Consider the following 15367-nt stretch of genomic DNA (forward strand, 5'->3'; position numbering starts at 1 on the left):
TATGATGAGCCAAACGTGCTCCTTCTGTGCCATAAGAATTCTATGATACTGTGATCACAGGACACTCTTGAACACCACTTACCATTGAAAGAAACATCCTTTACTCCTGCACTCTCTTGCCTATTTTGTAGCCATCCTTCACTGCTCCCTGATACCTCACTCTATCCTTTGTCATGAATATCTCTATGCTTCTTACTATGAAATCACTTGTTAATCCAACTTGCCAATTTGTTCTTAATTTCATATTTTACCTATTAAAAACATTAGTGTTATGGTTTACCAAATCTATCTATAATATGCTAAATTTGCTATGCATGTGGCGAACTATTTGGGCGTTTCCATTCTGTTATCCCTTGCTTGGTATCCCAGTATTCATAGAAAGTTACCTGTCAAAAGAGTCACACCTGCCACAGCACACTCCTACCATTTGAAAGAGCTCCATAAATTCCATAAGCTGCAGATACCAATGCTGTACCTAAAGCGAGAAAATAGATTTGCCCTGACATTCCTTGGTGCAGGAGTTCCACTAGTTTGTTCTAACAACCCGAAAGGATTAGAGAATCGGAAGCCTTAAAGGCACTCACACTACATTCCCCTCTGCAATATTTTTAATCCATTTAAAATACGCATGACTCAATGTAACACGCAAAGGAATGTATCAAAATAAATTTAACCATTTACACACCGCATCTGGTAAATGTTCACACATATCTCCTGAAAGCCCTTGTTGATTGATTATCTCTTCCAGGAATTGCATTATATTTCTGCAATATGGTACAATGCGATTAAATCTATGATTATTCCTTATTGTCAAAATGCTCTTTTAATTTTAATAATCTTTATTGTCACAAGTAGGATTACAGTAACACTGCAATGAAGTTACTGTGAAAAGCCCCAAGTTGCCACACTCCGGCGTCTGTTCGGGTACACTGAGGGAGAATTCAGAATGTCCATTAACCTAACAGCACGTCTTTCGAGACTTGTGGGAGGAAACCGGAGCACCCGGAGGAAACCCACGCAGACGGGAGGAGAATGTGCAGACTCCGCACAGTGATCCATGCCCGGAATCGTACCTGGGACCCTGGCGCTGTGAAGCAACAGTGCTAACCAGTATGCTAGTGTCTTCAGATGAACATTAATCACAACATTTACAATTTTGTTGAGTATTGAATGAGTGTGAAATCTTTAACCTAATCATAGAATCATCGCATCCCTCCAGCACAGAAGGAGGCCATTCGGCCCATCAGGTCTGCACCACTCTCTGAAAGAGCACTCTACGTAGGCCCACTCCCCCGCCCTATCCCCATAACCCCACCTAACCTGCGCATCTTTGAACACTAAGGGACAATTTATCATACGCAATCCACCTAACCGGCAACCACCCGAGGCTGGAATCGAACACGGGTCCCTGGAGCTGTGAGGCAGCAATGCTAACCACTGTGCCGCCCTTGGATTAACCATGATAAATGTCCTGCAAGTGGAGCTTTAAATAATATTTTTTAAATATAAACAAAAAATGCGGGAAATACTTGTCATATACCTGGCATAATCTATGGAGAAGAAAACAGAGCTGATGGAAACATGTTTCTCTCTCAAATACTGCGAGACCGACCAATCATTTCCAGTTTTAATTTTAGATTTCCAGTATCCACAGTTGTTGAAGTAACATTTGTCTGGACTAACCAAAATTTATTAATTCAGACAATTACACAAGAACTAAATTCTGCTGACCTCATGTCCAATGTCAAATTGCCTGATATTTGGGTCAACGCCCACTTCCAAATCCAGTTTGAGATTCAAGTATCCATCGATATTTAGAAGAATACTGGAAAGAACGGCATCATGAAAAGAAATCAGCAAAAGAAAATTCATACAGGAAAACAAACGTTTCTATCCTCAAAGCCCATATTAACTGAATAAAACAAACAAAATAAAAATTGTAGTAAAACCTGCTAACATACTTCAGCAAATACGATAAAATCCAGCCACTTAAATACATCATTATTACCATCACATAAAATGCTTTTATTAGCAGTCTACACACCAAGTTGTCGGGTCAAGCATCAGGCTGAAGGACAATAGTGAGCCAAATGAATAACGGTGCTACTAAACTGTAGCTGTATCTGGTACAAGCCCATAAATTCCAGGTTGATTAAAAAAAAAATTCCAAATTTACACCAGTTGGATTTGAACGTAGCAAATCCCCTACGTGGGAAAATATCGATTGAGTCCTGGGATATGCATCAGGTGCCAAACAGTGTGTGCGATGTTCCCGGGCCCTTCCAGCTGATGTCATCTGGTTCACACCCCTGCTGGGCATGAACGCGATTAGCATATAAATAAAAATGCAGAATCCGCTTTCAGCCAAACTCTCTTGGCTCCTGTAACTCGTTCACCCAGCAGTGCAACATAAAGCTGCTCAACATGAAACTAATCACTATTGGTCTCCACAGGGACCAGGCGTGATGACTACGCCGGGGGACTCGGAGGCCATGGTAACCCCCAGGTGGTCGGGGACATAGCCAAGAAGGACTCCGGCATTGCCCCCGGCACCTGGAAGTGGGGGGATTTCTATAGCATTATTCTGAGAATGCGGCGCCATTAAGAGATGTCGCCATGGTCTGAAGATTTGGCCTTGCTAACGTCTTTGGGTCCCGCACATCTCATTGGATACCCAATTTTAAGTTGCTAGATCTGTTCAAAATTTTAGCCCATTTATCACAGTAGTAGTGCCGCACAAAATATTGGAGGTATTCACAATGTGAAGATGGCGCTTCATCTCCATAAAGATTATGAGGTGGTCAAACCTACCTACACTGTCATGTACAGATGCATCTGGGCGGCAGGGTAGCAGTGGTTGGCACTGCTGCTTGACAGATTCATGCCGGGCACGGACCATTTTGCGATTCACCCAACTCGCGTCTGTGAGGCCTTCAAGCCATCTTTAAATATTGTGGAGATCCACAACAAGGGCAACCACAGTTACAGCCTGTCCCACCAAACACTTCCAGCACATAGCCCTGCTGCGGCTTCTATCCTGAAATTCAATTTCACTCCCTTTGACTGTGAGCAGCCTCTAGCTTCATAGCTGAAAGCTATTTCAAATGAGGGATTAGTCTTGTTATTGTTACAGCGCTCGTCAACTCTCAGGTGCCTCCTCGAGAGCCCACATGCCATGTCTCAGAGGATAGTTGGTGCATTGCATGTCCAGCAAGCTTTAATGCCTGAACAGTGTGCCTGAACTCTGGGGGCATAAGCACCATAGAGGCAGTTGCCAACAATCAAACACTTGAGGGCAGTGCTTCACCGCTGTGGAACTTCTTGCGACCAAAGGATAAGTGTTTGGATAGGCGAAGGGCAGCATTGTCTCCCTAATGTTACCAGTGGGTGGTCTAGGGTCTCAGATCTAGGGGCTCCTGATCTGGCTGTGGGTGAGTGTGCAGCGCAAGGTTTGCTCGCACAACTGGCTCGCTGGATTGCACTCTGAGAGAAGCTGTGTCAAACCACTGTTTAACTTACCAGCATTTGGCAAAATGCTCCTGTTCTGTTCACAGTCAAATCTTTAACTCATGGGCAGCACAGTGATGCAGTGGTTAGCGCTGCTGCCTCACGGTGCCGAGGTTCAATCATGGCCCCAGGTCACTGGCCATGTGGAGTTTGCACATTCTCCCTGTGACTGCGTGGGTCTCATAACCCAAAGAACGTGCAGGGTTTGTGGATTGGCCACACTAAATTGCCCCTTAATTGGGAATTTTTAAAAAAAATCTTCAACTCACTGTTTTCAGAAGCACCTAATCTGTTCACAGACAGGATTAAACTCAACTAAACACCTGACTGCTTCAGCCCTAGCTCCTCCCATTAACCACATCATCTCTATCCCACTAACTGGGTTATGACCATCTGTCTAAGGCTAAACACAATCAGTCAAATTGTCCACCAGCGGGATCCTCCACTCACACCCATGGGTTTCCCGACGACGAGGGGTGGCCACAATGGGAAATTCCATTGGCCGGCTGCCGGAGCGGAGGATCACGCCCAATGTCTCTAATTATTTACTCCCCAGGGCAATTTCTTTCTATAAACAATTAACTACATTAACCCTACGCCAGCAAACGATATCAATGGCTGGAATTAATTATGATCTTACTTTTACGATATTTTAATTGCACCTCTGTAGCCCAAAGTTTAGCAGCCTCTCAAACCAGGACATTTTGCAAACATGACTGCAGCAGTCAGATACACTCCCTAACTCAGACGTTTAACCATTACTGCATCAGCTACATTTAACACAACACATAGCTGGAATTCCTATCTTTATCACAACGTTATCATTTAAGCTTTCATTTCAATTAAAACTGCTATTACCTAATACCTTTATTTTGTTCTGGTTTTGAATGGCAGAGCAAGCTGGGAGGGGTTAAAAGGTTTATCCCCGCTCCTATTGCTTACGCTATGCCGAGCACCAACACAAACCCCAGCTAAGGGGCTGGCAAGCTAGCTATTATCCTGAAAGAGCTCAAATTTCAGCACTTCCACCACTCTGCAAAGCTCTGGTAGCTACTATCCATCTCTCCTACGGTCTGTTTAAACTAAGGAAGATGCTGAATATCTGATCCATGACGGCAGCTGTCTCAGCTTCTATCAAAGCAGTCAGAGCAGTTTGCAGAGATTCCATTACCTGACTATCTGCAATGATTAGAGAGCTAACTGTTCATCCCAGGACTGACTAAATGGTCTCAATATCTGCAACGTTAAACTGTGCAGTAGAATTCAGATCCAAGTTCTCCCAAGCTGTTTCCTGGGCTGTCTAATTGTTCTGCTCTTGTTCATGCACACGTGCGCTGAGCGAATTGCCACTTTAAGATTCTTGTTACCTAATCTCTGAACTGCATGCGATGCCAGTCTCTGGGCTGGTAAGGTCAAGTGACACTTTTAAATTTAGACTACCCAATTCATGTTTTTTTTCTAATTAAGGAGCAATTTAGCGTGGTCAATCCACCTAGCCTGCACATCTTTGGGTTGTGGGGGCGAAACCCACATAAACATGGGGAGAATGTGCACACTACACATGGACAGTTAACCAGAGCCGGAATCGTACCTGGGAACTCAGCACTGTGAGGCAACAGGGCTAAGCCACCACGCCACCATGCTGCCCTCACTTTGCATTTTTTAAGTACTGCCCTATTTTTCTCCCTGCGGCCAGTGTATATATACTGAGTGTATAATATAAGGAAGGGAGACGAGTTAGCAATTAGTAGTATGCGTGATGAATGTAGAAATTGTTATATGGATTTGTAGCAGCAATGTTATTAAAACCCCTGGTTTGAAATACACACAGGCAGTGTGCCTGCTAAAGCTGTAATTAAGGAGTCTAAAAGGTGAGGTAATGATTGATTATAGCCATTTACGTGTTTACAGAGAAAGGCTCATGGGATGTTCTTTTGATTGCTGGAAATTCCCTGGAGTGTAGATAATTTTTCTTCCTACCTAAGCAGGTGATGGAACATCTAAGTGGGATACAGATGATGTAATTAATGGGAGGAGCCAGGTCTGTCTGTAGTTTTGCTGTAGGATTTTAAATAGAACAGCAGTTTGCTATGGGATTTGAGGCTGGCAAAATGGAAGGATTTACAGGCTGTTCCTGAAAGTATCTCTCTGTCCAAAATTATGCACAGTAAACCTGTTTTGGTAACTTTATTTATAAGTGGCATTTGAACTGTATTGGCTTACTAAACTGGAATTAGTGGCAAGTGCAGATAGTAAGTTAAGATTTTTTCAAGGACTGTTTAACTGATAATTGTGAAGCTAATTCTTTGATATTAATGTGATTAATTTTGCGTTTAAATTAAAATTAGTTTCAACATAAAAGACACCTATTGGTCAGAGTCATCACTCCTGGGGTTAAGTATCCATTACTCGCAGTTTTACAAATTGAAAATATTATTTGGGGTTATCCTCCGGTATCCTAACAAAAGTCGGTGTCGGGTCCAGTATCCTAACACACAGTATGCTATATAGAGATGGATGAATAACGTCTGGAAACAGCTAAAGTCTGCTATGCATCATATGTGAGGTGGCAAAAAAACTTTGCAATATTTGTCTGCCACTCATTAGGTGTCTTCCTCCTCTCCATCCACAGTGTCCATGACCTGGTCTCCACGTAAAGACTGCATTTTGAAAAAAAACATGGCCCTCATATGGCTGCCTGCTCCCCGTTATTGTAGTTCCTCAAGTGCCTCGAATTTTCCGCAGCCTTGTGTGATAGATCCCCACAACCAAAGTGCACCTTACTTTTCAGAGACAGGTTGCCTTTAATTGTCACAAAGACACAAAATTTGACACCCTCATCAGGCATGCTGCAAATCAGCAATACAAGTTGTGTTGACATTGCACAATTCGGGGCAGCACGGTAGCCTTGTGGATAGCACAATCGCTTCACAGCTCCAGGGTCCCAGGTTCGATTCCGGCTTGGGTCACTGTCTGTGTGGAGTCTGCACATCTTCCCCGTGTCTGCGTGGGTTTCCTCCGGGTGCTCCGGTTTCCTCCCACAGTCCAAAGATGTGCGGGTTAGGTGGATTGGCCATGATAAATTGCCCTTAGTGTCCAAAATTGCCCTTAGTGTTGGGTGGGGTTACTGGGTAATGGGGATAGGGTGGAGGTGTTGACCTTGGATAGGGGGTGGGGTGCTCTTTCCAAGAGCCGGTGCAGACTCGATGGGTCGAATGGCCTCCTTCTGCACTGTAAATTCTATGTAAATTGATGTTGATCAGTTCCACAACTTCTGGAACCTCTTTCCTTGCACGGGATCAGGCTCGCATTCGAAGCATGACATCCATTCAGCAGCCGAAAGTATTCACAAAGGGATTTCTGCCCCAGTAATTTAAACTAATATTGTATTCTAATATCTGTCCTCATTTTAAAGTCATAGTGGTTGAAACTGATGTGTAAAATGGGATTGTAGTAAATCAGCAGCCATCCACTCAGATGTAATATCAATCTGCTAAGATCTTTCAGCCAAAGGGAACTGAGGGGAGTGGAACTATATAGAACCTCCTCGGGCTGTACGACTCATATTTAATTTATACAGTTAATATCAAATGTATCACAATCATATTGAAGAACCTCAGAGTGCAACTTGATCTATGTAGGCAACTTAACTACCTTTGCACTATTTGTAATGACCAGTTTGAAATGTCTGTAATGTTTCTTTGTATTGAAGCACCTCAGAAAAAGACTGTAGAGAACTTGAATATTATTGCACTTTGTGTGACGGTCACTTTGAAATGTTTGCAATGTTCTTTCAATATTTTATGAAAAAAGTATATTTTTGCAACAAAAAAAGATCTGCTGAACTCCATGAACTCGTTTCAGGTGGCTGGCAATGGCCAGTTTCAAGTCATTGTCTCTTAAAATTACACTTTGAGATAATGGGGGTGATTTTCCAGCTCCTATATGCCCCGGCGGAAATAATGTTATGGTGAAACTCTTCCGAGAGGGCCATAACGGGTTTGTAATTGGGAGATCTCCCCAGTCCCTGCCGGCAGCGTCATTAGTTTCATGCCCAGAGAAGGCAAACGTGACGTAACGCTGGTGGGAATCACTACCCGTCTCCAAAAACGGAGGCCAGATGCGACAACAACATCGGGGTCTCGGAACCAGCGTAGCCCACTGGTCGTCAGGGACATGGCAGGGCAGCACAACCTGGGGCACAGCCAAGGAGCAGGGCCCGAAAAGGGATGGGCCTGAAGGGAGCGCGGCCTGAAGGGGGCAGAGCCTTTGGGGAGACCCATTGGGAGGGCCCCAATGCCAGCAATGTTTGAGGGGGGTTGACGATCATTCATGATGGCACAAAACAGGACACCTTCTAAAAAAATGTCAAAGAGTGGGAAGATCTGGAGAGTGAACCTGCCCGTTTCACTGGGAAAACACACATCAGTTTTCAGTCAGAACCTGACACTTTGCCATTTTGGGGGAGAATTTCACCCAATAGGTCCAAAAGTGTAACATTTTGCTATGAAATCACTTTATTTTAACGATGGCACTAACCTACCTATTTAAAATACATGTAGAACTAAGCAGTAGGGAGAGGAATTAATTAATTAATTAAATGGCTACATGGTACAAAACACAGCACAATTTGGTGGCCATCATATTCATAGAATCTGCTTATTTGGATAAATATTTGAATAAAATAACAAAAAAATATTTTACGTTTGTCACCATACTTCTTATCTGGTATAATCTGACCGATCTTATTGCTGGTGATAAGTGCTTCCGAGACTACGGATCCATTCTTAAATGGCAAAGGAACATACCATCCCACGCCACAAATCTCGGCCGAACATTCAGAAACTGGCAAGTAGAAAAAAAGAGAAAGGTACAAAACAGTGTAGATCTAGTTCATAAAGGCTTGGCACAGCATGAATAAGGTAACCACATGAATGACACCCCTCTAACCCCATTTCCCTACCCCAAAATAAATTTAGTTTAAGGGCCTCTTAACTCATCGTCCATCACAGTGCTCTCCTCCACTCTCCTGAAACACTGAGATCACTTTTTTGCTATTCTTTCATGGGATGTGGGTGTTGCCGGGCCCAGGCATTTGTTGCCCATCCCAAATTGCCCTTGAATAGAGTGTCTCGCTCGGCCATTTCAGAGGGAAGATAAGAGTCAACCACATCACTGTGGGTCTGGAGTCACATGTAGGCACGACCAGGTAAGGACCACAGATTTCCTTCCCTAAAGGTACTGATTGGTAAATTACACGGCAGTAGAGTGGGTAACACTGTTGCTTCACAGCGCCATGGTCCTAGGTTCAATTCCCCGCTTGGGTCACCGTCTGTGCAGAGTCAGCACGGTCTCCCCGCGTCTGCGTGGAATTTCTCCGGGTGCTCCATGTTCCTCCCATAAGTTCCGAAAGATGTGCTGTTAGGTAATTTGAACATTCTGAATTCTCCCCGTGTACCCGAACAGGCGCCGGAATGTGGCGACTAGGGGCTTTTCACAGTAACTTCATTGAATGTTAATGTAAGCCGACTTGTGACAATAAAGATTATTATTATTATTGACTAACACTAAGGAAATGGCAGGAAGCATTATTGTAGTGCTCCCATTTTACTTACATCTCATTGTACCCTGATCCCCATCAAAAATGTAGGTCCCAAATAAATAGAACAGATACAGTGAGACAAATCTTTAGCTCTTTTCTGTTTCTTTTGTTAGGATACCGCACCAGACCCCGCCTTTGATTAGGATACTGGGCCAGACTCCACATTCTGTTAGGATGCCAGAGGAAAAGATGCTTCCCCCAGGGGTGATGACTCTGACCAATAGGTAACTTTTATATTAAAAAAGCTTTAATTTAAACACAGAATTAACCACATTAACATGAAAGAAATGGCTTTACAATTATATGTTAAACAATGATTAAATAAAATGAAACACTTTCAACGGGATTCTCCCGCAATCGGCGGAGCGGACGTACCGGCGGCAAGAGAGACACAAACCACTCTGGCGTCGGGCCGCCCAGAAGTTGCGGAATCCTCCGCACTTCCGGGGGCTATGCCGGCGCTGGAGGGGTTGGCGCCGTGCCAACCGGACCCAAAGGGCCACCGCAGTCCGGCGCGAGTTGGCACATGTGTAGAACCGCTAGCGGTTTCCTGCACATACGTAGGGGGTTTCTTCTCCGCGGCGGTCATCGCGGAGCCTTACAGAGGCTGGCGCGGAGGGAAAGAGTGCCCCCACGGCACAGGCCCGCCACAGATCGGTGGTTCCTGAGGACTTCGCAGGCCGTCCTCCAGGCCAGGTCCCGCCGGGATGGACCATGTCTATTTCACGCCGACGGGACTGGCCGAAAACGGGTGGCCGCTCGGCCCATCGGGGCCCGGAGAATTGCCGGGTGGGCCGCTGCCAACGGCCCCGACCGATGTGGCGCGATCCCTGCCCCGCCCGAGAACCGGCGCCAGAGAATGCGGCAGATGGCGTCGGAGCGGCAGGACGGGATTCACGCCGCCCCCAGCGATTCTCTGAACCGGCGGGGGGGGTCGGAGAATCCCACCGCTAAACTTACTATCTACACCTGCCACTAATTCCACTTAAGCAACCCAACACAGTTCAAATGCCACTTATAAATAAAGTTAACAAACAGGTTATTTGCTTATCTGTGCAGACCTTTGGAGAGAGACCGTTTTTAAGAGTTTTATGGGCCAGGCCTTAGAGATTCCCAATGTGTATCATGGAGTTCACCTGACCCACAACTTTTACTCGATTGTGGTATGGGGAGCACACGGCCCACTCTACAGGTATGGTACAGCAGAAATGGAAAAGTATTTTTTAAAGCAAAACAATATTTATTCTATGAACTCAAGTTAACCTTTTTAAAACAGTGACTATCTTAGCAAATATTAATTCAAATACACCCTCCAAAGAATACAACACTAAGTAATCTGTTTTCTGCCCTTTTAACACGCAGAAGACTTAAAAAAACCTCTGAACAGAAGCACATCAGGGTTTACATTCAATGCTGAAAACATTCATAATTCTGAATTCACCAAATGATTAAGAAATAGTCCTTCATGTGAGAGTTCAACAGTATCGCTACTTTGTCTGACTTCAGCTGCAACACACTGAAAAACAAAACCAAAAACCCAGAAACACCCAAGCTTTTCTCAAAGTGAAACTAAAGAACAGAACCAGAGCTCAGCCCCACCCACACTCTGACATCACTGCAGTAACATGAGCAGCCAAACATTTCTTAAAGCGACATTCTCGTGACAAGAGCCAATCCAGTACACTTCTGCTTTGTCAGGTCCTTTTGCTCAACCTAACAGCATTTGGCAAAACTGAAAACTACAGACAGATATGGCTTTTCCCATTAATTACATCATCTGCATCCCACTAAGATGTCCCAACACCTGCATTATTCAAACTAAATGCAATCCCTCATAAATTATCTACTCTCCAGGGAATCTCCAGTATTCAAAACAATATCCCATGAGCCATATCTCTGTGAACAAGTAAATGGTTAAAACCAATCACCTTTTATGATCCTTAATTACAGCTTTAGCAGACACACAACCTGTATGATTGTTCAAACCGGGGTTTTTTTAATAACATTACTGCCACAAGTATAAAATATAATGTATAACAATTTCTATATTCAGCACACTTTACACCAGACAAACTGCTGTACATTGAGTGTAAATCACACAAGGATCAGTTTCATAATCTGTAGAAACTGATTTTGATAATATTCCAAGTTGTCGTTATGGAATAAGGAAATTGATTTGACAAAGTAATATATTTCATGCCAGGCAGGATGATACCACGGAAGAATACATCAACTCCCTTTCCTCCCTACTCCTCCATCCCCCTCTTCCCAACTCCACCATTCCCTCCCTCCCTACTCCACCCTTTCCTCCTCCCTACATGGGGGAGAGGATGAGGCACACACAAATGGATGGCTGATGGTGTAGCATGGACACACGGTGTGGAGAGGGGATGGAACACGCAAAGGGCGTGGGTGGTGAGGCATGGAACACATACGCAAGAGAGCAAGGCAGAGACACAAGGTATCGAGAGGGTGAGGCACAGTCACACGGGCGAGAGAGTGAGGCAGAGACACAAGGGGACAAGAGGGAGGGGCATGAACACACGATGGGGAGAGGGTGAGGTACAGACACGGTGGGGAGAGGGTGAGGGACAGACACAGTGGGGAGAGGGTGAGGGACAGACACAGTGGGGAGGGGGTGAGGTACAGACACAGTGGGGGGAGGGGGAGGGACAGACACGGTGGGGGGAGGGTGAGGGACAGACACGGTGGGGGGAGGGTGAGATGCAGACACGGTGGGGAGAGGGTGAGAGACAGACACAGTGGGGAGAGGGTGAGAGACAGACACGGTGGGGAGAGGGTGAGGGACAGACACAGTGGGGAGAGGGTGAGATGCAGACACGGTGGGGAGAGTGTGAGAGACAGACACAGTGGGGAGAGGGTGAGGGACAGACACAGTGGGGAGGGGGTGAGGTACAGACACGGTGAGGAGAGGGTGAGGTACAGACACAGTGGGGGGAGGGTGAGGGACAGACACGGTGGGGGGAGGGTGAGATGCAGACACGGTGGGGGGAGGGTGAGATGCAGACACGGTGGGGAGAGGGTGAGAGACAGACACGGTGGGGAGAGGGTGAGGGACAGACACAGTGGGGAGAGGGTGAGAGACAGACACGGTGGGGAGAGGGTGAGGGACAGACACGGTGGGGAGAGGGTGAGAGACAGACACAGTGGGGAGAGGGTGAGAGACAGACACGGTGGGGAGAGGGTGAGGGACAGACACAGTGGGGAGAGGGTGAGAGACAGACACGGTGGGGAGAGGGTGAGGTACAGACACAGTGGGGGGAGGGTGAGGGACAGACACGGTGAGGAGAGAGTGAGGGACAGACACGGTGGGGAGAGGGTGAGAGACAGACACGGTGGGGAGAGGGTGAGGGACAGACACGGTGGGGAGAGGGTGAGGTACAGACACAGTGGGGGGAGGGTGAGGGACAGACACGGTGGGGAGAGGGTAAGAGACAGACACGGTGGGGGGGGTGAGTTGCAGACACGGTGGGGAGAGGTGAGAGACAGACACGGTGGGGAGAGGGTGAGAGACAGACACGGTGGGGAGAGGGTGAGGGACAGACACGGTAGGGAGAGGGTGAGGGACAGACACGGTGGGGAGAGGGAGGGACAGACACGGCGGGGAGAGGGTGAGTTGCAGACACGGTGGGGAGAGGGTGAGAGACAGACACGGTGGGGAGAGGGTGAGAGACAGACACGGTGGGGAGAGGGTGAGGGACAGACACGGTAGGGAGAGGTGAGGGACAGACACGGTGGGGAGAGGGGAGGGACAGACACGGCGGGAGAGGGTGAGGACAGACACGGTGGGAGAGGGTGAGAAACAGACACGGTGGGAGAGGGGGAGGGACAGACACGCGCGAGGAGAGGTGAGGGACAGACACAGTGGGAGAGGGTGAGGACAGACACGGTGAGGAGAGAGTGAGGGACAGACATGGTGAGGAGAGGGTGAGAGACAGACACGGTGAGGAGAGAGTGAGGGTGGATTTCTTCCAGGTGCTCCGGTTTTCTCCCACAGTCCATAGGTATACAGGTTGGTGGATTGGCCGTGCTAAATTGCCCTTAGGTTCCAAAGATGTGCAGGCCAGACCAGAGTGGGGACTAAGATACGGTCACTTACATGTACATTTTTGTCAGGGCTGGGGAGGGTCTGGGCCATCAAAACTAGGTGCAGACGAAGTGGGATCTGAGAAGAACTGGTTGAGGGTGGGAGGGTGGCGTTTGGGTATGGGGGCAGAGTGACACTGTGGTCAGCAGCCTGCCACTGATGGGGGGTGAGAAGAGTACTAATTACTGCGCCGAATGGCTTCTAAATATTTATAGGTTAAGAGCCTGGGATTATAGTGTGTTTGGTTGCCATGTTCATGTTTTTAAAAGGATTTTGTTTTCTAAAGTCCTGGGAGATTTTGGGAGCCGGAAGGTGAAATCGACCAAAGGAATGTAGTTTTTCAGTCTGGGCTAATGCACTGCGGTTTGATTTGGGAAAGTCCTTGGGGAGTCCATTTGCTTTGAAGCTGTAGAGATTATTTGCTTTACGGCCTGGGGAGACAATGTCAGTTCTGGTGGAATGAAGGAACGCAGAGAGTTTTGGAGAAGGCTTTGGGAAGAGCAAAGGTCAATTCTGATCTGTGTGACCCTGAGTCCACAATTCTCTCACAGTAGGATAGTTATAAAAGAGCAATAATGTGTAAAGGAGAGCAGTCTTGTCTGGGGACAAGGAAGAAATTGAAACTTTTTTTGAAGACATTCAGCCAGAGTCTGAAGGGGTTCTAATAAGAGCCAGATCTGTTTTATAAAGCAAGTATTATTCTATGCCCTGCTAATTTTAAGATTGAGAGCTGTGTGTTTCTTTTCTTGTTGTTTAATGGAAAATTGAGTAGTAGCGTTTAAGTGGTAATTGTAAGCTGTTATTTTCCAGTGTGAAGTTACAAAATTTAAGATGTATTCAGAACAAAGTTTTGTTTTAAAAGGTGATAAAGATCAAGGAGGAGAAATGGGAAGGGGAGTTGGGAGGGGCGATCAATTGGGGAGTATGGAGTGAGGCACTGCAAAGGGTAAACGGGACCTCCTCTTGTGCAAGGATGAGCCTGATACAGCTTAAGGTGGTGCACAGGATACATATGACTCGGGCGAGAATGTGGGTTCTTTCAGGGGGTAGCAGATGAGTGTGAGAGGGGTGGGCGGGGGACAGGGAATCACGCGCACATATTTTGGGGTTGCAAAAATTGGGACTATTCTGGGTGGGAGTGTTCACGGTAATAGCCAGGATAGTGGAAGAGGAGGTGGACCCGGACCCTTTGTTGCCGATATTTGCGGTTTCAGAGAAGCGAAAGCTCATGGAGAGGAGAAAGGCCGTTGTGGCCTTCACCTCTCTGATTGCACAGCAGCGAATTTTACTGGAGTGGTGGTTGGCATAGCCACCGGGGATAGCAGCTTGGTTGGATGACCTGTACGACTTCCTGCGGTTGGAGAAGATAAAGGATAAGTTAAGGGGCTCTGTGGGCAGGTTTGAGAAATGGTTGGGGATATTTGTGACCATGTTTGAGGAGCTGTTCGTCGCGGGGTGGGGGAGAGGAGGGGAAAAACTTTGTACAGATTGTACAGTTGATTGCTGGGAAGAATGTTTCCCGGCGTGTTTATGTGCTGTAACCTGTTCTGAAACATGTTTGTAATAAAATATATATTTTTTTAAAGTTTTGTTTTAAAAATACAAAAAATACAACACAGTCATAATTAAGTGCAATCACTCCTTGAGCATTCTTTCCACACGGTATTACAAATAAACTAAAATATTGGGGTTTCAGTCCACGATCCTAGCCACTGTTGGAGTCTGGTGTAGGATCGTAATTATCTGCTTTTTCTCAATATGAAACGCGACATAGGCCTTCTTGTGATATTTTCAGCTCTCGTCACCAAATCCGTGCAAACAGGAGCAGAAAGAGAAAGAGCAGGTTCCAAGAACGTCTCAAAAAGTTCCTTGAAAATATATTTTGGCCCCTGGCCTGTCGGTTATTCAATTAATGTGTGCCTCTGAACATCTATGTCTCTTTGCTCCTCTACATCTTTTAAAGGTTTACTGTTTAATATATGTTCTCTCAGTCATCCTGTAAAAAGGTGTTGCCTTGCACGTTGGTCGAAAAAATGGAAAGGCAACTTATTATGTAAACGGGGAGAGACTTCGGGGAGCTCTGCTGCAGAGGGATCTGGGGGCCCTCGTGCATGAGGCACAGAAAACGAGCCTGCAGAAAATAAGGAAAG

General features: G+C 46.3%; 1 protein-coding gene across 5 annotated transcripts in view; it reads right to left on the reverse strand.

Moving 5' to 3' along the window:
• The window catches only part of LOC119957803 (cation channel sperm-associated protein subunit gamma-like), a 157362-nt gene that overhangs the window by 122973 nt on the left and 19022 nt on the right, over positions 1-15367 (reverse strand). For all 5 annotated transcript variants that reach the window (XR_005458932.1, XM_038785914.1, XM_038785913.1 and 2 more), the window contains exons 5-6: positions 8226-8352; positions 1732-1825 (exon numbers count right to left, since the gene is read on the reverse strand). Coding sequence is in view for 4 of the 5 variants with exons in the window: in XM_038785914.1 (XP_038641842.1) it covers positions 1732-1825; positions 8226-8352 (221 nt within the window). In the remaining variant the exon portion in view is untranslated. The remainder of the gene's footprint in view (positions 1-1731; positions 1826-8225; positions 8353-15367) is intronic.

Source organism: Scyliorhinus canicula, chromosome 27 (assembly GCF_902713615.1).
Source record: "Scyliorhinus canicula chromosome 27, sScyCan1.1, whole genome shotgun sequence".
NCBI classification, from domain to species: domain Eukaryota; kingdom Metazoa; phylum Chordata; class Chondrichthyes; order Carcharhiniformes; family Scyliorhinidae; genus Scyliorhinus; species Scyliorhinus canicula.